Source organism: Taeniopygia guttata, chromosome 20, assembly GCF_048771995.1.
Source record: "Taeniopygia guttata chromosome 20, bTaeGut7.mat, whole genome shotgun sequence".
NCBI lineage: Eukaryota > Metazoa > Chordata > Aves > Passeriformes > Estrildidae > Taeniopygia > Taeniopygia guttata.
Genome location: NC_133045.1, coordinates 12,922,999 through 12,947,132, shown reverse-complemented (window position 1 = coordinate 12,947,132; position 24,134 = coordinate 12,922,999). Strand labels below are relative to the sequence as shown.

Genomic DNA, 24,134 nt, shown 5'->3' with positions numbered 1-24,134 from the left:
TAACTCTGCTGACCCTGGTGGAAGGATCAGGGCCAAAAGGTGGAAGAGACAGAATTGGATCCCAGCCTGTGTCAATGAAGGTCAGCACAGCTGGAAATTCTGCAGAGAGCTGAGCAGCTTGGGCAGATATTGCTCCAGACAGGAGCAGGTCCCAGTGCCTGGGGAGCTCTGGGACAGCCAGGACCACTCAGCTTCCCAAGGAATCCACAGCCAGCTCCTCCCTGGAGGCAAGAAGAGCTCTTTAAATGCAATTAGGACTTGGGTTACAGGCTGGCTTTGCTGTGTAATTATCAGCATTACCTCAGCATTACCAGGCCGGGATTTCACTGCTGATCCCCAGGATAATCCTTCCCCAGTGACAGCAGAGGCTGCTGCTCCTCCCCGAGCTCAGCATCCCCTCCCACCCCACCGGTGTTTGCAGTGTCAGCTGGATTTTCTGTTTGCTGGGCACACGGTGTGAGAATGGGCAAAAGAGGAGCCCCTCACTTCAGCCCCAAACCAGGGCAGAAGAATACTAGCAGAAATTAGCCAAAAATATTTGTCTTTCCTGCCAATCCCTCTCAGTGATTTTTTTTCTCTTTCCTTCTTTTTCTCCCTCCAAGTTTCACACAAAGCTCTGTCTTTAGGATTAGCTGTCCACAGGCAGCTCTTTGTATTCAGCTGAATTTAAGATTATGGCTGAGCCATAAAAGGGGAGAAAGGTGACACTGGAGAGTTTTCTGCAGCTGTAAATCCTGAAATATGCAGGCCCATGACATTCTTGTAGCTGGCAAATGCCAAGTGAGGCATATCTAGTCAACACTGGGGCCCAAAACTGGCTGGATTTCACAGAAGGACCTGCTGTGAGTCTCAGGTTTGGGTGGCATCAGATGCATTTAAAGATGTCTTTCAGGTCAGATGCTGAAGTGCTGGTTTTATTTGCTGCTCCCTGCAGTGATTGCCAGGAGGTTTCACACTGGTGTCCACACAGTCCTGAGCTGGTGATGGCTCTGGGGTACTCAGATGTGCTTTGACTGAGGTGTAAGACATGTGTGTGATGAGTTAAATCTGTCTGGAAAAGTTAAATGGGCTGGGGCTGTGCAAACCAGCCTGATTCAAATTCCTGTTCATCACTGCATTGGTATTAAATTAAATATTATTTACAGACACATGTATAAGTCCCTGGGTTTTGATCAACAAATCTTGAGGTGAAGGGGATCTTTGGGATTATCATCCTACCACAGGCCTCCCCCCTGGAATCTTTGTGCTGGAAATCATACGTATGCAAGTGAGCCTCATATAGGCAATGAATTTTAATTCCAGAGTTCGTGTCTTTAGTGTTCAGAGACAGGAAGGCAGCTTGAGATGTGGTTTTTCCCCATATCTAATGAGTGTTATTATGAGGAAATCTTCTACTGGATCAGATGCTTCCAATGAGTCTTTAAAAGGCTTTGGATGTATTTAACAGGGTACCAGAGCTCACCACAAACGGGAAGAGGAAAAAATTTATAAAGTCTGAGGCTTTGTCACCATGGTGACATCTATTTGAATTTGGAAGCTGCATTAGTTTGAGCTCACAGAGTTTTCTTTTCCTGTCATTAAAGGCACGCCTCTTATCCTCTCTCAGTTCCCTCCTCCTTCTCTTCTTACCCCACAATGACTGCATTTAAAAACTAAATTTCCTTTCTGGGGAAAAAAATACACAGGATAAATTACCTCCATCCATTACTGCCTCCAGCAAGCTGCAGCTGCTGAGGTCCATTTCCAAGTGGACTTCATGTATATAAGAGAAAAAAAATCTCTTCTCTGTGCCATGCAGTTGAAGAGCTATGATCAGATATGTCCAAGTGTGAGAAGCATTTAGTGATTGTGGGAGCCCAGGGCATCCCTCTGGCTGCCCTGGCAGGTCTGGGACCCTGGCAGGGGTCAGGAACCCCCCTGGACAGAGCCCCCAGAGACACTGGCTGTGATCTCTGTCCATGGAAAAGAGTTTTCAATCTTACAGGATTAATTACAAGCTCTAAGTGTTTGATATAAGTAATAATTAAGTGTGGCATGGGTGCAAAAGTAAAATTTTAGGATTCTAGATGAGGGGTCCAAAGGGGACAAGATGGAGGAAATTGGGTGTGCCTTGTCCTTTTTCTCCTTCTTCATGCCCTCCATGTTTCACTGTGGTGTTGGCATTTTTCTGTTGGTTCAGGCTGGGGACACACTGTCCAACGTAGGTGACAGATATTGGCACGTTATTGTAAATCCAGCACAGGTAGTTTGTGGTATTTAATGTTTGTACCATCCCACTGAGGGCAGAGCCCCACACGCTGCCCTGCAGGACAGAGCTGCGGCAGGGCAGCAGAACATGTTAGAGATAAACAGAATAAACAACCTTGAAACCAGCACAGACCAATTATGGCTTCTGCTTTGGCAGTGGGGCTGAAAGACAGAGACTTTCTACAATCTTGGAATCACCAATACCTCAGATTCTGACAAGTGATCGCAGGGCTGGGCACGTTCACCCCTGCAGTCACTGCCCAGGACCAGGGGGAGTTCACAGCAGAGGTGGATTGGAAGGAGGAACATCAGTTCCTTCTGGGTTTGCTTTGCAGAGCACGCAAAGAAGCTCTTCAAAGCTTTGTGGTACCACATAACCTTGACTTCAACTCTGGTTTTAATGGCTACTGGGAAGATGACAACGACCACACTCCTTGGGAATCTGTCACGGGGGGAGAAGCCTCAAAAACCACAGGGCCCAAATCTAAGCAGAGATGAATGAAGCCTGTGCAGCCCACACAGCTGCCGTGGCAGCTGCCAGGAGGATGCCAGAGCAATCTCTGCTCCTGGATGACAACTGCAGGGCAGAGGGGCTGAAGCACAGCTGGAAGGAGAAAAGTTTCTCTGATGGACATCCAGGATGGGCGACTGCTTCCTTTCATGCTGATCAGCTCCCACAGCAGCCCTGCAGCCAGCATGGATGGGTGGCATGGCAGGAGCCTTAATCCATAGGCAAAGTCACTTAGAGAATGTGGAATTGATGAATTTGGGTGTTTGTTTGACTTGTCAGAGGGAGAAGCCAAGCTGTGGTTGATGGGTAGAGGAGGACTGGGCTTATTCATTTGCTAATGGTTTTCTGGCCACAGGGAATCTTGGTTTTGCAGGAATTCTGTCCTGGCACTTGGTTTTAGCAGGAGTTTTCTCCCCTGCACTGACCAGCATCCCATATTATCCCTCCCCAACTCCATCTGTGCTCACAGTCTAGTTCCCTCTCAGTAACACGTATTTTATTAAATTTGGCTGCGAGAATGTCACCAATAATGAAGGGAAAAGCAAGAGTGAAGGTTAGGGGGGAAAGGTGAAGGTTAAATTCAGACATTCATAAGTTTATGGGGCAGTTTGTCCTCTAATCAAAGCCAGGCATTCATGTCGAGCAACGTAAACAGGAATAAACATTCATGTGAAAGTCACTTAAGGAGCAAAAACCCGTAAGAATGTTTGCTGCAAAATATGTGCTTTATTCTCACTCCCTTCCCCTCCTCTTGGCCCCACAGAAGGAGGTTGCTCAGAGTGTTTCCAGCATGGACAATGTGATGCCTCCAAAGATAAAGACAAAACCATCCCTGCCACAGAGACATTTCATGCTCTGAGCCACTGCTGGCAGCACGGCCTCAAAAAACCAGAATGGATTCCAGAGCCCTGGGGTTAGGACACATCCCAGTCCTTCTTGAGGTGCCCAGTGATGTTTTCCCTCAATACCACACTCCGTAAAGGTTTACCTCAAAGTAAAGTTTTGGGAAGAAATGAGAAAACTGGTGAGCACAGTGTTTTAAAAAGCAGATTAACCTCAGATCCTCAGCTACCTTTTATTTACCAAACAGAAGAAGTTTTCTCTGTGTGATACATTTCTCAAATTATAGGTTTCCCATTTCCTGGCATCCCAATAAAGTCTAGATGAATGATGAGAGAGTCTGCTGGGAGAATGAGTAAACATCTCCTACTGTCTGGAATGCAAGACGACTACTGTCTTATCCTTTGTTACAGGTTGTTAAGATAAAATTACCCTATATATCAACAGCACTGTCAATGAAATTAGAAAGGGCATTCTACCTCCACACTGCCCCCGAGGGTTTGAGGAGGGAGGAGGGAAGGCAGTTGTTTCTTTGTTTATTTTGGTTTTTCTTCTGCCGTGAAAGAAAGGAAGAAAAGGGGTTTGTTTTGGGTTGGGGGGAGAAGCTTTATTTTGCTTCTTTTTAATGCAAATGAAAAAAAGAGGAGAAAAGCCAAGGAGAATGTGAGAGGCGGGTTTGGGTATTTGATGGTTTGCTGGGAAATGCCCCAGGACAGCTGAACTGCAGCAAAGATGGGGTGCAAGGAGACCCTGAGGCTGCAGATGGTGGCTCCAAGCAGGGCAGAGTCCCGAGCCAAGGACACCCCAGGGCTCTTGTCCCCATCAAGTGTGTGCTGTGAGCGAGGGCTGCTGCCAAATTTGTCAGCTGCAGTTTGGGGAGAAGCCTCTTGTGCACGCCTGTAACCCACTGACCCGTCTCTGGTGTGTCCTTCATCAAATCTTGTTGCTGTGTTGCAGTTTTCCTGCTCTTTAGAGAGAAGATCTACTTCTAGGTTTTCTGGAAATGTCAGTCTCATGAGTGTGCCAAAATACTAGAAAACACTGCATGTGATCTCCCTGTACTCAGAGAAATCCAGTTTTTCTTGCAATTAGGCTGTATCACCAAATTACCTGGTTTAGACCTGTTATATTAATTGTGCCTTCAGCTGTGCCCTTGAACCCTAGAGACATGAGGGTGGGATCCAAAACTTAAATCCCATTGCCTCTTTTCCAAAAAATCGTTGATTCTCTGTTCCAGACACCTGTCCCAGATGATCCCTAAGCTGCAGGAGGTGCTGGGCTGTGGTGGAGCTCAAGAGCTCCTTGTGAGGAACAGGGCTCTACTGCAAGTCAAACCTCATCACTTCAGTGTCCTCTCTTGTATCCAAGTCAACTTCTGTCACAATCTCAGTCCTTTGTCCTTTCATTCTGTTTGTCCTGAGAACTTAGGATCACTTTTTTTTTTTTTTTAAACAAAGTTGTTTATTCGCTTTTGAAAGGCAAAAATTTCGCACTTAAAATATTTTCATTTTGAAAACAGAAAAAAAAAATTAACTGAAAACAATACTGGAGAAAAACTGAGCATAAAATGCTGGACTTGGGTGAGAAATGCTCTTGGATTCACAGAGCATTCCTGAGCTCCCCCAGCCCATCCTGCAGCATGTCAGAAACTTTACATGTCACTCTCCTGCACTTACGTGTGTGTGCACACACACACAGGAGAATTTTCTCTGACAAGCTGTAGGGCTTTGCTACAGATTTTCCATCCCTTCCCAAGTCAAGAAGAAAATATCTTAATGCTCTATTCACAAAACACTTTTTGGCCTGTTTCCATTTGAACGTTATGCTTGTTTGCATAGGCAATTCAGAGGGGAGTCCATAAAACCTTGTTTTGCCTGAATTTGTGAATGTCTGCCCTCTGCACGGTCTTAAAATGAAATTACATTGGAAAAGGGGCTGTTTTGGGATGCATATGTTTTGCACAGATCCTTTAAATAACTCAGATATGTTTTCTAAGGGGGATGTTTTTCCTATGCACTGAAGGCCATGTTTGTACCACCACCTACAAACTTCTTCAGCTTCAAAACAGCACTGAGTAAATAGCTGAGGGTTTTGGCAACTCAGTGTTTCCAGCACTTGGATCTTCCTGTTGAAGAGATCCCTCAGCAAAGGAAAACCTCTTGCTTTAATTCTTGCTGCTCAGTTCCAGCAGAAAATCCTTCTCCTGCCTCTGTTCCCAGCCTAAATCTGTGAAAATAGGGACAAAGCCTCTTCTCTGCCAGCTCTGCCAGGAGCAGCCAGCCTAAAACGGATGTTTGTCTGTATTAATCAAACACACAAAATGTGCAACCTGAACTGTGCGCAGAACTGAGTGGAAAAAGTGCAACCTGACCACAAAAGTATTATTTTATAAATAAGGTCCTTTAGTAGTAGTTAATTGGATACACATTTTGCTGGATTCATGGAACATTAAAAACTATCATATCCAAATTGACTGACTGAGTTCATGTTACATCTCCAAATTGCCAGTGACCATTCTGCCTCTCAACATCAGACCTTGGGTTCAGCAATCTCGCTCCAGGGCCTTTTTTAAGTACATGGCGCTTTTTTTTCCCCCCCCTAATAGAGATTGATTTAGTGTATGTTTAATGGCCCCATAAATCACTCAACATGCCCAACTCACATACAAATTCTGCCAAAAAAAAAAAAAAGTTTTGAAGGAAGCAGATGCCTTGTTGGTGGAACCAATTTGCCCCGCTCTCTGCATGTGCACGAGCCCACCATTTCAAGAACCTCCTTATAAAAATGCTCTGCTCTCCCAGGCCTGCACTGGTCATTTTCTCTGGGGCTGCTTTCTTACCATGCCAAGTTAAACTCGGGCGATTCCCCCGCTGTGCCCGTTCTGTTCGAGTGCCTTTTAGATCAGCAATAAATAAATTCATTGTGCGTTTCAACAAGCAGAAAGAGCTGGAGCTGGAGCTGCATTGTGCCTGCCCTTGTGAAGATCTATTGTGTGCAAAGCAGTGCGCTATCGGATGGCGTGGGTCATTTTTCATTACCCCACTGAGGATGCAGCTCAAAGCAGAGGATTATAGAAACTCATTTCCTTTGGTTAGGGGGGAAAAAAAAAAGAGTTAACATTCAATAAACTGGAGGGCTATGACGCAATGTGGCCCTCAGAACCTTCCGAGCAGAGCTGTTAATAGCTTCCTTTCCCAGGACGCGGGTTCGCCCCGCTCACTTATCGACTTTGATGCATTAGTAAAAGAAAATATCAACCCCTCATAACTCTCAGAAATGATACAATACATCACTTAAAAGTAAGCTAGGATCAACACATTGTTAACTGTTTGATCTCTCGAGTCAAAATTAATGATAGGTGTTTTGCACACAAAAAAATGAATGTTAAAAGGCTATTTAAGCTAACTAAAGACATCCCTACAACATCAGGGTTGAATTGGAGGTGATTTCCTGCAATGCAGCTGTTATAAGTTTATCAGTCTGCGGGTGGCAGTAACCAGTAATCATAACCAGATTGCAGAGGGGTGGGATGGAACTTATCTTTAAATAGAAGATCTATCTAACTAACTAACTACAGAAAGCTGGTTGGGAACTGAGTCCACGGTATTATTCACTGGAACACCCAAGGGTCTGGGAGAAGCCAGTTTTCTGTATATTTTAAAGAAATGAAATGATTCTGAAGGTTTAACTGCTAGGCAGGGAGAAACCAAGGTTCATAATGATTAACAGCAGACCTCCTGCGCTCTTGTACTTGCAGCATTTACACAATGATGATAGATAATAAGAAATGGCATTAAGAAATGACTTCAACTTTCTCCACTGAGATCTTGCCATAGGCTGTTGATGAACTTTTAGCTCATTCTCCTGTGACATGGAAAGGAAAGATCTGAAATGCAGCATATACTTCAAGCAGAAAAGCGATTGAAAAAATTCCAAGAAACGTCTGTGAAGAGCCAAAGAGAAGTGTTGCACTGTGAGACAATGCCTCTGGACAATTACAGCCTGTTAGTTTTCATGCAGCTCCAATTGCTTCCGTCTGCAGCTAATCTGACCACTGGAAACAGGCACTTTTGCAATGCCCTTTAATTTTTCTGATTTGTGTGTGGGCAGTATCTGTTGGTATTAATATGACTCTTTTCCGGATTGAATTAGAGAAAACAAGATGAGCTTTCAAAGGAGCCTCAGCTGTCTTTGAGAAACGTGAGCTGCAGAGATCCACGTGGATGGGTTAGGTCTGTCCCGAGTGCCTGCTGTGCAAGGAGGCACAGAGAAGTCCCATGGATCCCCAGAAGTCCCCAGCAGCACCCCACAACCTCCTCAGCCATCCTTGCTCCTAATTCTGCCAGATACTCCAGGTACTCCAGCTCCATCCTTAGAGCTGCACCCACAGCCAGCAGGGATCCCCACACTTCCCAACATTCTGAGCCATGCAGATCCACTATTTTCTGTGGATGAATGGATGCCTTAAACAGCTCATGAGAGAACCAAAACCTTCTTTCATCCCTACAGTCAGACAAATACACATTTTGTTTTTAAACTGATCCTAGTTTGCAAGAGGTGCCTGTGAGAGCCTTTCCCAGATCCAGCTCCCTCCCCCTGTAGGCTTTGTCTCATGCCTACACTTAAACCTGGCTTATGGAAACCACAGTTCCAGAGAAGCCCAAATTTGCTCTTTTTATGAGGAACAGGCTGAAAAATGGCAAACATAAAGTTCTAATAAAAAAGAATGTATTTCTAAAAGTTCTTCACACAGCCTTCCTTCAAACTGTGCTGCAAGTTTAAACCTAAAATAATTCTTCCCCATGTTTGACATCTGTACGTTATTTATACAACACCTTTTTTCATAGAGGTTTTTTAATTATTATTCCAGAGGTGTTTTTCAGTGGAGAAAAAGGAAATTATTGATGAAACTGTAAATTTGAAATACATTTCAATTAAGACCCTTAGTCATTTCCACTTTTTGTTTTCCAAGCCTTACTCAACAAAACCGCTTAATTATTTCTCCATGGCGATGGGATCAGCTCACTCTGCTCCTCTCCCTGCGGGGCCTATAAAACCCTCAGCTGGCAGATCTGTGTGTGCAACAAGCTGAGAGATGTGACACATCACAAATATCTGGAGAGGATAAATTTTCCATTGAACAAAGTGTCGGAGAGGCCCCTGCATTGCCTGCATGAGGACAGGTGGATGGGGGCCAAACACCTCCTGATTTTTTGACTTGCTGTGAGATTTCCCAGTTACAGCATTGGAGGTGACCCATTCCAGGCAGTCTGCTTACCCTCATTCCTGTCTGCTCACTGTGGTTGCTCCAGACTCCTCACCACAACCTCTGCCCCCTGCATGCACTGCTTTCTGCCCTTTATAGCCCACCCCATCACAGCCATTTCTTCCAAAATTCTGGAAAATTAATATTTTACAGATGAGGAAACTGCGGCACTGGTGGGTGAGGCCTCCTGCACAGAGTTATGCAGTGGATGATGTGAAACACAAATCAAGACTCCAGGTCCAGCTCCTTCCACGTCATACTGACTTATGTCTTGTTAAAGGACAGAAATGAGAGTGGAAATTATCAATATTCAATAGAGGAACTTTTGCCAGAGTAGGCTCTGAAATTCTCTGGTGTGTAAATCACTTAATTTACACCAAGGGCTGTGTTAAGACATTGTGTGGTTTGTGCAATCCTTAGACTCACAACCCCGTGTCAAAACACAGCCCTGTGCAGGTGTGGGAAGCGCTGCCCATCCATCTGAGCTGGAGGAGATCTCTGCAGAGAAGGGGGGACTGGTAAATAACCAGTTAAGTGGCTGGGGCACTGTCACTCAATCCCTGCTGCACTGCAAAGTTCTGGATTCCTAAATGTGGCACCCAGATGCAGAGAGAACAAAGACCACATTAAAGTGGTGCTGATCACCCGAGCCGTGGCTCTGAGGAAGATGCAGAAGTGCTTGGGAGGCAGACACGGGGCTGGGGACAGCAGCACAGCCAGCAATGGCTTTTGCAAGGCACATGTGAGGGGGAAAAGGCTTCTGTGCCTCCACCAAACCTCCTGTGTGCAGCCTGGGGCATCTGAGACCATGCCCGCACACCCACACGCGTGGGCAGGGCTCCCAACCCCTCTGCAGATGTGGGGCCCCAACCTCCTAGAGCAGCTTGGGAGAGGACTGCTTTGGGAGCAATCCTTGCTAAAATGAGCCCTGAGATGTGAAAAATCTACCTTTGTAACAGAGGATTTCCAGAGAACCAGTGATTTCACTAGGAACTCCCTCCCCACTGCCCAGCTGGACTTGTAAAACAGCCCAAAACCTGCTTGGACATCCTGATTCTCTGGGCAGGGAGAGGGAGACAAGACAGAGGCAGGTTCTGGCTGGTCCCCACGGTGATGTAAGGTAGAAAGTGCCCTTGCAGAGGGGCCAGGTGTGTGGGTGGCTTCTTGTGGCCAGCAGAGGACTCTGAAAGGCTGTGTGAGATCACAATCCAGGAGGTGAAGGGGATCACCAGCATCATTAGGGTGATTGCCTAATTAGTGAGGCCCTTGGGGATGGAGCCTGGGAGAGGAGCAGAGAGAGGCTTCTCCATCCTTAAGCCATATCACATTGGAGACAGAGAACCTAATTGCCTTCTAATTGAAAAACCGATGGGTAAATTATCACCAAATGAGGTGAAAATCAGAAGTTCCCAGAAAGTGGTGGGATTTTAAACCAGTCACTGAGAAGCTGAGCTTGGTTCTGGGGCTTGGTTAGAGAGGGTTCTGAGCTCCATCCCAGAGCAGGCCGGTCCCAGCTGCCCCAGTAAGGCTGGACTGCTGGAACGAGCTGTCCTTTGATCTGCAGACAGAAGCCCACAGCAGCTGCTCTGCAGCAGATAAGGACAGGCACTCTCCAGGCCGATGCTGATGGAGATGAGTCCCAGGGTGTTGTGCAACAGGAGAGGTGTCCCACCTGCCCCTGGGTGTACCAGGGCTCAGGTGGGATGTGAATGGATGAGCTTCTGCTTTGTCCTTCTCTGCTGTCCACACACAACTCCCTCGCTGGGAGAAAAGCTCTTCTTGCCAGTAAAACGTGTGAGCTGAATGTGGAGGCTGCTCTAAAGATCTTTTAGGTTGGTTGGTTTTTCCCCTTCTTTAATGGAAACTGCTTGGTTACAACCTCCTCTCTCACAGTTTTTTAGTAAGAAGTTCCTAACATTTATTATTCCAAACAGACTCACCAGAATGGTTTTTTGACATAAATGTTGATTTGATCTGGCGAGAGAGGGTGATGTGGCTTGTGTAGCCCTTTGGCCTTTGTGTGTCACACCTCTCTTGACACTTGGGGACGTTGTGAGCTGCCAGCTCATCCCCTCTCGGTGATGCCAGCCCTCTGTGAGCAGCACCCCTTGGATCTGGGGGCTGCCAGAAGTGTGGGTGAGTCTGGAATTAACCTTTGCCTGTAGTCAAAGGTAGTCAGGAGTGGTGGTGGCCATGACTTCACCGTGCCCACTGCTCAGCATGAGTAACCACTTCCACGCATTTCCATGCCAACCATTAATTTCCATGACTAGCAATGACTAGCACGGTATTTTCCATTTCCAGATCGTGTTTGTACTGGCATGATTTAAAATACTTTGTAATTACAGTGGTTCCTATAGTCGACCTTCTAGAGCAATGCAGGGTGCTTGGAAGTTCTTCTTTAACCAGCAATTTTGGTAATGACAGTAATTCACATAATCTATCTTTGTGGCCTTGTGGCTTTCAGAAGTATAGGCTTTTTTATTTAATTCTTCAGAGATGTAGCTCTATCTCTATATATAGCTCAGTAGATATCTGGTATTCTGGATGTGTTGAGGCAAACTCCACTGAGGAATTCCAGCCCCATCACCACAAACTTTCTGATGTTGCTGCTAATGCAATTGAGTAAATGGCAGAAGAAAATGGAGTGGGGAGGGGGAAATGGCAGTTTCCTCTCAAAGATGAGGAGGCTTCAACAAAAACAACTTCAGGCAGCAGTGGAGCTTCATTTTGGCTGACAACTCACAGCACAATAAGCAGTTTTGGCAGCCAAATGTGACAACATCCTACTGAACAGGGAAAATCCTTTAGTTTGGGGGAGATGGCTGAATCCCAAAGCTGCTCTCATTTACTGGTTTAGAGTAACAGAGACACTTCTAAATTACTTGAGGGAGAAACTGCTCAGACAGATCAGAGGCAGACATCTCCCTCCGTGTGCAATTAGATGTGCTGCCTCCTTTGAGAAGGGGCCAAAGCAAATGGGAAGCAGCAATTAAGGTAGACACCAGCAATGAGGACCTAAAGTACAGGGCACAGTGTTTATCAGCTCTTCCTGCACAGAAAAGGTCTTTAATTTGACTGAGGAGGGAAGAGCTGTAGCTCAATATTCTTGTGAATTGATTAACTGTTGTTTTTCCCAGAAGATCCTCATAAGTGCCGGGTGGGAGGGACAGATGTTGATTAAATGTAAACTTCTCTGCAAACACGTGTGTGACCTCTGGCATGTTGTTCCTTCACACTCCCTTCAGAGGCAGGGAATAGAGCTGGGAAGGGTTTTCCATGCCTCTGTCCAATTAACCTGTGTATTTTCCACCAGAGGCTGACAAAACTCAGGGATCCCGAGCCTAGAACAAGCCCCTGGGGTCACTATTCTCATACTGGCAATAAATCACCCCAAATAGTTTGTTTGTTAAGCTGTAGGAGCAGTAAATGAAATCTCTGGTATGCCAGGGTCTGAGCTGGATGGTGACAATCCTTGTGATCTGTCCCACCTCCCCATTTGCTGAGAGTGTTTCAAGAGCAGGAAGGTGGGTGAGTGACAGACTTGATGCATCCCTGGTCCTCCACCTCTGTTGATAAAGGGAAGGAGGACACTTGAGGAGACACCAGGGTATGTCTGACACACGGTCTGGAAATGAAGCAAAAGCCACTCCAGTATCCTGCAGTGCTAGCAGAGATGTTTTTCTTTTCATTTTCTGAGAGGTGCTGCAGCAGAAAACCAGATCTGCTTCCTCAAAGACTGTCACTCCCATCTGGAGAACATAATATTTAACCCATGGGCTTAATTTGCTGTCAATCTCCCACAACTCCCAGGAAGGAGCCTCCATCTCCTTTTAACTCGAGCCTGCTACCTCTTGCCCAAAAATCCAGGTTTCTCAAGGCTTGTTCTTGAGCCAGACGAGCAACATGAAATAATTGAATGCAAAATACAAACATCTTCCTTTTTAACTGACATCAATAAAAACTCTTTGAAGAGGGAATGCTTATCAAGTGTTAATTAGCAGGACTGTCATTGTGACTCCACATTGCCACTGCAAAGTGCAGTGAGTCACTGGAGACACACGGCTCTTTTTGGCTGTGATTTTTCTTTTATTGAGCATCTTGTTCTCAGCTGCTACTAGAAGCAGGAAATCTCTCAAAGCTGTGAAGAGCTGATCCAGTCTGTGCCTTGAATTGGTTATGCTTTTCCACCTACTCCCAGGAAGAAGTGCCTCCAGCAGCTCTCAGATGGGGCTGCTGCCATTCCTGGCCAAGGAAGAAATTTGGGATCCCCTGTCTCTATCAAGTGTGGTCTAAGTACATCCCCACTAATACAGACTATGAGGAGGTTTGTTTTTTCCTGCAAACCAAAAATACCAACTTTTTTTTTTTTTTTTAATATCTGGAAATAAACAGTTACATGATCCACTGAAATTCATAACAAAGAACAAATTGAATCCTTCATGCTGAGTAACAGCCATAAATAAAGGCTTTATGGCTGGGAAGTTGTAGGCAAAGCTCCAGCAAAATCAGATTTATTCCCTCCCTACCCCCTGCACTGTAAGTCTCTGGAAATGGGGGTTCCAAGGGCTGTTCTGACACAACATTAACTGCAGCTTCTTATACCAGACTCCCTGCCAGTATTTACAGTTCACATTCTGTGCATGGTATGTGTGTATGTAACTGCACCAGCTTTTACAGTTGATTTCTCAGTAGTCATGTGAAACCAAAACAACTCATGGGCTGAACTTGGAATCACTTGTGCATTTTTCTGATTTAGAATAAAAAAAGAAATTCTGCCTTGGTGTTAGGGGGAAGGATCTCCTGGTTAAAGTTGCTCCAGGTTGATGGTGGCCCAATCTCTGTGAGTGCCGTGTTCTTTCTCCCCAGAACCACTGGCTGGGTTTCCAGGGGAGCCCTGCAAGATGATTTCAGAACTTGGCTGTACAATTGAAAAGGCAGTAGCTGCATTTTTTCTTCTCACAGAGGCCTGGCTCTACCTCTGCTTGCTGTCTCCTCTAAAACTTAGCCCTGAGGTGTCATGAAATCCATCTTTGGAGTAATTAACCTTGGAGTAATTAACTCCTAAAACTGCAGTTCAGGTCATTCCCTGCTAAGGAAGAACAACTCATTTCAGTGTATTTAAGAGCTGATTTCTCACTTCAGGAGACAAATACAGGTCAGCAGTGGCAGCAGATCACAGTGAGAAATGTATAAACAAATCAGAAGCAAAGCTCCTCACATGTCAGTTTTGGATCAGCTGATATGTTGATTTGTTCTCCTTTTCTGTGTGCTTAGTATGTAGTCTAAGATAGAAGCTAAAATGAGGAATTTGTTCCCATTAAGCAGCTGCCCAAATCTCTCTTTTTAAAGAGTCTGAGGCAGAAGATGTAGAGCCAGTGACTGCTCTGCTCTTGTCTACAGCTTGTTTTAAACACTGAGCAAAACGACTTAAATTGTTGGGACCTGAGAAATGATATCTTTGAGCTCTGACCCCTCCTAACTGAATCCAGACACTCAATGTCTCTGCTTCCACATATTTTATACAAAGCACCTGACACAGCAGCAGCAAATAGCATGGGAATAAATCCAGCAGCTTGCAAGAGTTCTCCTTCATTGGCCAAGCCAAAGGTCACCTTGCTGGTGTCACCATCAGTGTCTGCACTCCTAGGGCTGTTGTGTACTCTGGACCTTAGTGGAGAGATCATGCAATGGAAGGGAAGGTGGGGAGCCAGGTCAAGAGAGCCTCTGTGGCCCTTTTTGCACTCCACAACCACAGTGACACCCCAAACCTGTAGCGCTGCTCTGGAAATTTAGCACCACCCCATCGTGCTGGGCTGGAGCCCCAGGTGCTGACACACTAAAGCACAACAGATCCACCGAGCTCCTGGCATCCCCTCCTTTCTTCTTAAGAGCTGCTTAAAATAAAGCCCATTAGGCCCAAGTTATCAGAGCTGCTCGCCCAGCCCTGGAAAGGCTCCGAGCGTGGTTTTCATCACAGGCATGGAGGCTGCGGTGGATACTCACCCCAGACACAACTGCTGCACTCCCCACATTGCTGCAGACTGGCCTGGGGTTGGGTTTTATTGCAGACAAGCCAATTCTTTGAGGGTGAGGTTAATTCAAGCAGCCCCGTGTAGAGCTTTAGCCTGCAAATGGTTAAATGCTTAACCCTGCCTGCAAAAGCTGGTCAAGTGCAAAGTTGTTTTTCTAAGGGTTTGTGAGGCTGAGCCCCCTTTTGTCCCCCCAACATTCCCCAGTACCTTTCACTAAGGGGGGGGAAAGTGTGAATCTGATGAATCTGTCTATGGCTCTTCCCATTTTCCTTTTAAATGCAAAGCCAAACTTAAACTGTTTTAAGATTGTGCTGCCTTCATTTATGGAATTAATTCATACACAAGGATTCTGTTGGAGAAAACATCCGATTTATCCCAAAGTGGTAAACCTCACAATACCAAGAAACAACTTTCCAAGTCCTAAAATTAAAAAGTCTGTTCCCATTGCCTGGTAAATGGACCCTTGGAAACCAGTGTGTTAAATCTGCTATCCTAAACTTCTGGTCTTTCTCAGCTGCTGATTTAGGAATACAAATACAAATTTAGGAGTACAAATTCCACAGCATTAAGCATAAAAAGGGAATGTACAGTTTTATTTAAAACAGAGTAACTCAAAGTGGTCATAATAACCCATTTCTGTAGCTTTTGTACGTGGGTAATGAGTGACTGTAGTATAAAGTGCTCCTAGTTTTTGCCTCGAGGTCTTGTCAATCATTACCTGATAAATAAAAACTTCAAACTGGTTCCTTTTAGCTTAATTGGGCAGAATTTCTCTCAGAAGGAAGGTTGAATACTGAGAATAATGTGTTTGTGGCAGCAGTGGAAGTCAGCAGCAGGGTATTTGGAGGGAAGCACACAGAGGATGTGAACTCTGAACTCAAAAGATGAGTCTTTGGGGATTTTTATCCAGAAGTATCTGCTCCCATTGCAGGCAGAGCTGAGGGACTGAATCCAGCAGCAGAGGGAATCCTGCAGCCCCTGGCCATGCCCTGAGCTGTGCTTGTGCAAGCTCTGCTGTCCCTCTCTGGTTTTAGGCTTCCAGCTGACACTTCCATAACAATCAGGAATCTTAAAATTGCACTAAGGCTTATTTAAATCATTATTTTTTATTATATGAACACTGGCAGCAGCAGAGGCAGTTTCCTGCATACGGACAAAAGCATCTTTTTGTCGGTACTGGAACAGATCTGAAACAGCTCAATTAAGCAAACATAACATCCTCAAAGTCTGGCCTGAAAGGAAGCTAAAATAACTGTTCTATAAAATGTTTTAAATGTGCTTTAAAATGTCATTACCCAGATAAATCTAGCTGTTTGGAAGCTCGTTCACCAGGGTTTTATGGCCCTGCCAGTTTATGGCAGTGTATGTATTCATGTCAAGAATTCCTCTTCCAGAACAGTAGATCAGGAGACAAAGCCACAGGAGTGCTGCAGACCAGGGGGAGGCTGCAACCAGCCTGGGAATGGAGTTTTGGCTCCTAGGCTGGGAGAGCTGCTCCAGAGCACATCCAGCCAGTTGTGTGTATCTGTGGCAGAGCTGGAAACCAGCAGATATTTCGTGATACAAGGCTGGATGTGCTGAACTCGGTGGTAAAGCTGCTGTTGGCTGCAGGACTGGCCCTGCAAAGTAAAAATATTTATTTCATTCTTTCTCTCCTTGCTGGCACCACCCCTGCCTTACACCTAAATGAATAGAATTGGGACCACAATGAGAAATACCAGAGGATCCTCCTTCTAAATTTAGTCAAGGCCTACAGAAGCTGAGTAGGTCTCGTTTTATATCAACAAAGGTCTTTCCACTGATGCTTTCCTGACTCTCAGAGCAGTGCACAAAGCAAATTCATTTATGAATTTGTAATTGCTCGTGGAAGATGGCAGATTAACTCCCAAATGCTGATGATTTAATCCTTTGGCCCAGCAAATATATCTATGTAAGCTGGCACAGCTCTGCTCACAGTTCAAAGAAAACAAGAACCCCAAAATTGCTGTTGTGCCCCAAAGGTATAATGCCCAGTTAATAGAGGGATTTCGACCATTATTTTTTTCAGCTGCCTCCATAGCAATGCAGTGTGGTATCCACAGTAGGAAACCTCATGCCAGCAGCATCTCTCAAATATGCTAAAACAATCTAAATTAGAAAATGTCAGCTTCTTGGCCGATGTTTCTTTGGAGTTTCTTTTCTTCCTTTCTTGTGCCTCTATAATTTTATTGGGATGACTAAATCTCTGAACTATGTTAGCAGTAAACAGAACTAATTTACCCCCTGCTTCTTTGAAACAGCTGCTGACAGCTGCACCATAATTCAATCATGGATCTTTGCAGCACAGACTGCAAAACATCCATATTTTTGCTATTCTTCCCTCCCTGTTGTATTTGGACCGAAGGAGCTGCCCCAAATAATGACATGTGACGGTTTTGCCTGTACATAGAGACTGAGCTGCATGAAAACAGAGGCTCAAGATCAAACACTGTCCAGCCAGAAAGCTTCTTTGAACAAAAGGAGAATAACCACACAGATACACAATGTTGTCGGGGTATCTTTTGTAAAGTTGCAATTATTTATTTTGCTAGTTTGTACAAAAAGGCTTCTGACATCTGCTCTATGAAAAGAACCAGAAATGTGTATGCATTTTTGCCAACTGTTAATAAATATCTTCTTAAATAAGGAAACAAATGTGTTTAGGAACCCAGAATCATTTTTCCTGCATGTGATTGAAAAGGAATTCAGAGATGGAAATAAATAATTCTTCTTCCGCTTGTGACAACTATTTACATAAAAATGTACAAACAGTGAAGCTGATGTTGAGCCTAGCAACAGAAATCCTGTTATTATGCTTAAGAACAACAACAAAAAACCAAAACAGAAACAATCCCCACATAATATTTAATATATGAGTCCTATACAGCAAGACACCGTGGTCCAAGTTAAAAACTCAACACACCAACGCAGTGACCACCAACACTGAAACACCCACGAGAGAAAACTAATCCTTGACTACTAAATAGTGGAAGTTCAGGCATGATTAGCTTTTAACGTTCTAGGCAGCACCTTCCCTTCCCTTAGAAGGTTTACAGGAGCACTGGTGTGTATATGGAAGCAATGTCAGATGGTGCTTCCTCTCTGTGCTATTTCAGTTCCTCACTCTAAGCAGGGACGCAGCGAGGGCAGGTTTGGCTGTTCTGGTGCATGGGGCTGTCTGCAGGCTCCACAAGGGCTGGGATTTTGGCTCCAGCTGTTCTCCTGCTGTGTGGCTGGCTGTGCTGGCCCAAAGGCTCCCCGTGGGGAGGTTTGCTGCAGTCCTACCTGTGGAGTGTGCCTGCTGCAGCCAGGCTGCTCCTGCAGATGTTGGAGAGGTCTGGGGGGACACCAGGCACATCTGGCAGCTGCTCACCAAGGGCCCCATCCAAAACCTACCAATGTCATGGATGGGCTTCCCCATTCCCATCAGCCTAATCCTGCTACTGAGAAAACTGCTGGGAAAACCCCAGTTGACTGAAATGAGATGAGAACTAGGCCATCAGAAACAAATTTCCAATTTATTTCATAGACAGTAGGGTTTTTTTCTTCCTTTGCTTTTTCTTTTTAAAGTGAGGCATCTGGTCTGGATTTGATCTGTGACTCAAAGGGAGAAGAGCAGTGAGTGAAGTCCAGAATTTCATTTATCTTCTTTCTCTAACTCTCCTCTAAGGCAAGACATGGAGCCAAGTCCCTACTGTGGCTGCATGGCCCCATCTGCTCACTGAGCACAGACCCATCTCCAGCAATGGTCCTGGGCCCATCTGTTGGAGGTTTAGTTTCTGAAGTTTGGAGATTTAGGGCTGAGTGTGCTGGACATGGTGTTTTATTGGGCTTTATTTTCTTTCTATCTCCCTGGTGAAATTTATACCAATCCTACTTTGGTGCGTGCCAAAGTGGGGAATTGGTGTGTGATTGGTTACTGCAACTCTGTATTCTTCTTTGCAACAATTTTAATTGAGCGTTAATTACTCAAGTGTGATGTTTGTGTAACCTGTGACTTTAAAAGAAGGAAAAAGAAAAGCCTTGAGGGGACATTCTCTTGCTTCTGGTTCCAGCTTTTTGGTGGCCCTTGAAGGGGATAGTTGTGGGTTTTTTGAGGTGAAGCCAAAAGAGCAGGGGGTTTATCAGAAGCACTGGCCCCAGGAAGGAAAGTTTCCTGGCTTGTTCCCAGTCTGTGTGGTGCTGGGTGTGCATCCCAGCTCACAGCACCTTCTGCACTTGAGTCTCCAGTTCTTGGAACAGGGCTGGACCTTGCTCCCTCAGGGAAGTCAGGAACTGCTTAGGACACCCCAGCTAAACATCAGGTTTCATCCCTGTCTCTCAGCATTCTGCTGCTTTCCTGTTTCAATAGCAAATTGAAATACTTTCTAGCTGCAAGAGGAAATTTCCTTCCTTGTTGATAGGAAAAAAGTACACCCCAACATTCTCACTCTTTGAAGCACTTTTCTTCAGTTCTTTTGCTTGCCAATTGATTTTATTCTTAGCCTACTCTGTCCTTTGAATTTGTGTCAATCCACATCCAGCTTTTGCTACTGTAGTTGAAAACTGGAAGTTGCATGTAATTAATCCTTGGGTTTGCTTACAAAATTGAAGCAGAGGGATGGAAGCAATAATTCTCTAACAAAATACCTGTTCACTCCAGGTATATTTTGTTCACTTATTTTATTGCAAACCGTGTTACAGGAACTACACACACTTATTAGTCACAGCACAGTCTCACCTTGGATAGATTATTAGTGTTTTACTCACAATCAACACTGGTGAGTTTGCAATCTCCAGAAAGACTCATTTGCAAAAGTATGTACTGTAGGAGCCAATTTTGTAAGCAGATTTGGTTTTAAACGGTTTCTCTGGCTTGTTTCAGTTTACAAGCTCATTGTCTGCAATAAACTAAAACAAAATGTGTTCAAATGCCTCTTTAGATCCAGAAACTGTTCCATTGTCTGAACTTTCAGAGGCCTGGTCCTAAAATGGTTTGGGACTTTTTTAAACCCATGGCTGGAGCACTAACCTTTCCCCCAGCCCCACACAGCCACACAAACCCACTCTTTACAAAGAACTTCTTTTTCTTTCTTCTTTCTTTGTCCTACAAATCTAGTGGCAGCCACATGCTCGTACCACCATGTTCCTGTATTTTTTTAAGATAACATTGGAGCTGTCATCAAAATAGAGCACTGAGATGGCGTTGAGTTGTGTAGGAGCACAGCAGGGTTTCGGCACAGTCTCTGGGTTTATAAAGTGAACCTGGGGAATGAAAATAGAGGAATGTTAAGATTTACTTCTCCCCTCTCCTACCCCCATATTCTTCTTTCCTGGGCAACCTTCTGCCTGTCCCATACCCTCGCTCAGACAGCAGCTGAGCTGTGTAACTTTGGGATTCACCGATTCTCAGCCTGACCCCAAATCCATTTTGGTGGCAGCATGGAGCGGATCCTTACAGAGTTTGCCCAAGAGGTGCTGACAGTGTCCTGCTCCTTCCTTCCCATGCAGTGGGACTAAACCCCCATTAGTGCCTATGACAGAGCCTTTGAAACCAGAGATACCCTGCCAATGCCTGCAGCAAAGACAGGGTCATGTCTGGCCAGGTCCTAATTCAGGCCAGACATGTGGGGCCAGGTGCTGCAGGCACCTAGAGAGCGAAGGCAGATCCTCCTTCCCCTGTCAGCTCGGAGACCCTGCTGAGCATAAATTGATTTCTGAGTAGCACCTGTCAGATGTAACCCTGTGCTAGGAGATAGGGTGCACCTACCAGTGTCTGTACAATGGCATGGTTTGTAGCATTCATGTAGGAATTCAGGGGGAAAGCACATTCTCCTTCACAGTAATAGGCAGCGTAGCCCTCCGGAGCGATGATCCAGTCCTTGATTCAGTTGAAGCCATTAGATTGTGGAGAAGGACAGAAATGCAGTGAAACAAAAAGCCAACCAGCACGTAAATCTAAACATTCACACACACAGTTACAGTGGCCTGCAAAATAAAAATCTGTCCCCCTGGCCTTTCTAAAGCCCTTATAGAGGCCTCTAAAGAGCCTGCTCTTCCTGGAGGGACACACCCCAAATTGCAAATGTGCCCACAGAGCAGCTGAACATCTGGGTTCAGTTTTTATCCATTCAGCAGTGTCCTGCCTGTCCACGAGGATCACTTCACCCAGCAACACAATGCAGACACAAGCTTTCAGAAAGGAAAATAGCTTTAACCAGGTCTAAAAAAACGGGTAGATGAAAATGGAGAGCCATGGGTGCCTTCAGCACTGCCAGAGGACCTGCAGGGCCACAGCCCCTCAAAAGGACCTGAATGTTTTGAGCCTCCAGCCAGCCTCACATTAAATATTTGTATACCCAGCTTAGCAGAAGCACTTAAGCATGCTAAAGGCAGTATACAATATTTTTCCCCTTCGGGATTTAAAATACAAAATCCAGTCGGTGGCTGGCTCTCACTGCTGCAGTTGATAAATGATGTGCCAAGGCACCCCAGCCCCAGCCTGGTCACCCCCAGGAATGCCACCCCCAGCCCTTACCTGCCACCCCAGGTCCCTGAAGCTGACGTAGAGCTCGTGTTTCTTGCAGGCTTGTCGCTGGTCACTGCTGCTGTTCTCTGTGAGGGGACAATGGTGGCCATGAGGTGGGGCTGCCCCAGCTCCCTCAGCAAGGAGTGAGGCATTGCTGCTCGTCTGGTGCACTTACAGCTTCTTTTTTAGCTGTTTTAGTCATATAATAATAGCTGGGTTCAACCTATATGAAATTCACTTCTGGCTTTTTTGTGCCAAGCCAAAAAAGGCCTGGGAAAAGTGGGTTTTCTTATCTTAATTTTTTTTTTTTCCTTTTTTTTTTTTTTTGCCCTGGACTTCCTCTGACCTCCTAATAGCAACATACAAATCACTCTGATTATTGGCTTTGCATAAGAGGAGAATCAGTACAGTTTTAAAGTTTGGTCCATCCTAGAAATATAGGCTGAGCTGAAGACTCAAGTAGAAAGAACAGCTCAGAAATAATTTCAACACAGAAAGGGTGGTGAGGCACTGAAAGGAGCTTCCAGCAATGCAGTGGAGTCCCCATCTCTGCAGGTGTTCAAGGGACTGGATGTGGCACTCAGTGCTCTGAGCTGGTTGACAAGGTGGGAGTTGGTCAAAGGTTGGACTTGATGATCTTGGAGGTCTTTTCCAACCTTAATGATTCTATAAAAATATGATTGGAAGCTCTGTTTTCCTTTTTATTCCGCTCCTCACAACCTCTGCTTCCACTCAGTGAGGCACTCCCAGAAGCAGCTGGAATTTGCTGCTGCCTCAGCAGAGCCAGCCCTGAGCTGTGGCTCCTGCTGGGATCCTCATCAAGGGCCCATTCCTCTGAGGTATCACATAATTAAGCCACATTTCTATTTCAAATGCCTGATGGAGTTTTCTTCCAAATTAGGAAGCACAGCTCTCCCCCAGAATAGCCATGGTTATCCTGAGAATCAATGGATTTTCTTCTTCTATGCAAGAATTTTGGGACTACTACGCTTTTTAGGGGCTAAACTTAAAATCACAAGCTCTGAACATGAACAGCATTTGGGTTTGGATACACTGATCACTTTAGTGATTTCAAAATGAAAACTTATTTCATATGGGAGAAAAGGAGTTTTCCTGGTTAGGTGCTTGGCATATTTTTAAAATTTGGCTTAAGAAATCCCTCAGTTTAACATCACTTCAAACAAACATTCTTTTCCTTGACATTTTTGGAGCAACCCGAACCCCACACGGTTTCAAACCAGTGGTGGACCAAAGGGACAACAAACAGATGATGTGGGCGAAACCATTCCCACATGATCCCAGAGGCAGAAACGCAGCGCCAGCCAGCCGTGCAGTACCTGCAATGTTGGAGACCCGGAATGCCTCCTGGTTCTTTGGTGTTTTGGATCTGTTCTGGCTCCTCTGCTTGCCCCCGGTGGAGCGGATGCTGCGCAGGTGCACCTCGGTGGCCTTGAAGAAGGCCACGGTGAAGGGCTGCTTGTTCTGGGGGCCGTGCCTCCCGATCAGCCCCGCCAGCTTGGGGTTGATGCTTTGTCCTGCAAGCACGACAGACTGGTGAGGGGCCTGCAGCAGCTCTGGCAGCAGCCAGGACAGCACAGGGCAGAGCTGCTGCCCGCTCAGGGGCATTCCTGAAAATGCCATCTGCCGCTGGCGAGGCAGGACGGGAATAAAGAGACTGACTCTGACCAGAAGCTGCTGAGAGTAAAACTCTGATTTATTCAAAATACACTGCTCTTTTATACAGAGCTCCGTGAGGACCAACTCCACTGGTTCTGAAGTGAAAACAAGCCACACCGTTGGTGCAAAGTTCTTGATGCACAGTGATAGAACTTAACCATAAACAATGTGAATAACAAGAGAGATAAAGAATTATTTACATTCTTCTCCAGCTCTTTCTCAGGCTTCTGCCTGGCTAGAAACTCTCAGTTTCTTTCTTTGACTGAATCTGAGATCCACAGCCATCCACACTCCAAAAACCTCGGCTTAATAGGCAAAGCTGCTTCTGACAAGAGCAGCTCAGCACAGCTAACTTCATTTTATATCTGTGTGTAAAGGTTGCATTAACTAGTCCTATGTATAATTATTTTACCCCAAATCCGCTCAGTGTTAACTTTTCCTGCATTCTTTAGAGGGGTTTCTTCAAGTTCACCAACCTATAATTTGAAGTGATCCTATAAAAGGAGCCATAAAACTCAGCCCATAGGAACACTAAATTCCCACTGGAAGGTTATTAGCTTAAAATAAAAATGCCTTGTATGAAATGCTGACAAAGTTCCAGATACACCTCAGCTGAGAGAAACAAATGTTTAAAGACATTTTGCTTATTGCTGCATCTTGCCACCGCCATAACTTTGTACAAAACTTTGATTATCACCCATGATAATTATCATGATTTCATCTTCATCCTTCATCTTGGGCTCTAGAATAATTTGATTTTTGGTAAAAGACAATCAGTAGGTTTTTCTGTAGAATTAAACCAATTATTTACAAAAAAGGCAAGGAGAGGGTGGCAGTGGGAAATTTAATGTTTCTCCTTGTTGCTTTTGAGGGATGTCTGGGTGCTGCTGTGAAATGCAGAGATGATACCCAGGATTATTCTGTCCCAAGCTACTGAGTGCTGCTGCTAAATCCAATTTATGGGAATGGTTTTGTGATCCTTTTGCTAAGGCCAGAGCTATGCCAAAGGACAACATGCCAAAGGACAGCTAA

General features: G+C 45.2%; 2 protein-coding genes across 3 annotated transcripts in view; one reads left to right on the top strand and one right to left on the bottom strand.

Annotated features, from left to right (window-relative positions):
• Positions 1-24,134, top strand: part of SPO11 (SPO11 initiator of meiotic double strand breaks) — a 103,990-nt gene that overhangs the window by 8,538 nt on the left and 71,318 nt on the right. The gene's annotated exons all lie outside the window — the stretch shown is intronic.
• The window catches only part of BMP7 (bone morphogenetic protein 7), a 39,353-nt gene continuing 34,781 nt past the window's right edge, over positions 19,563-24,134 (bottom strand). The window contains exons 4-7 of the mRNA XM_012570263.5: positions 22,763-22,960; positions 21,435-21,511; positions 20,667-20,777; positions 19,563-20,161 (exon numbers count right to left, since the gene is read on the bottom strand). Coding sequence (XP_012425717.2) covers positions 20,012-20,161; positions 20,667-20,777; positions 21,435-21,511; positions 22,763-22,960 — 536 coding nt within the window. The 3' untranslated portion in view covers positions 19,563-20,011. The remainder of the gene's footprint in view (positions 20,162-20,666; positions 20,778-21,434; positions 21,512-22,762; positions 22,961-24,134) is intronic.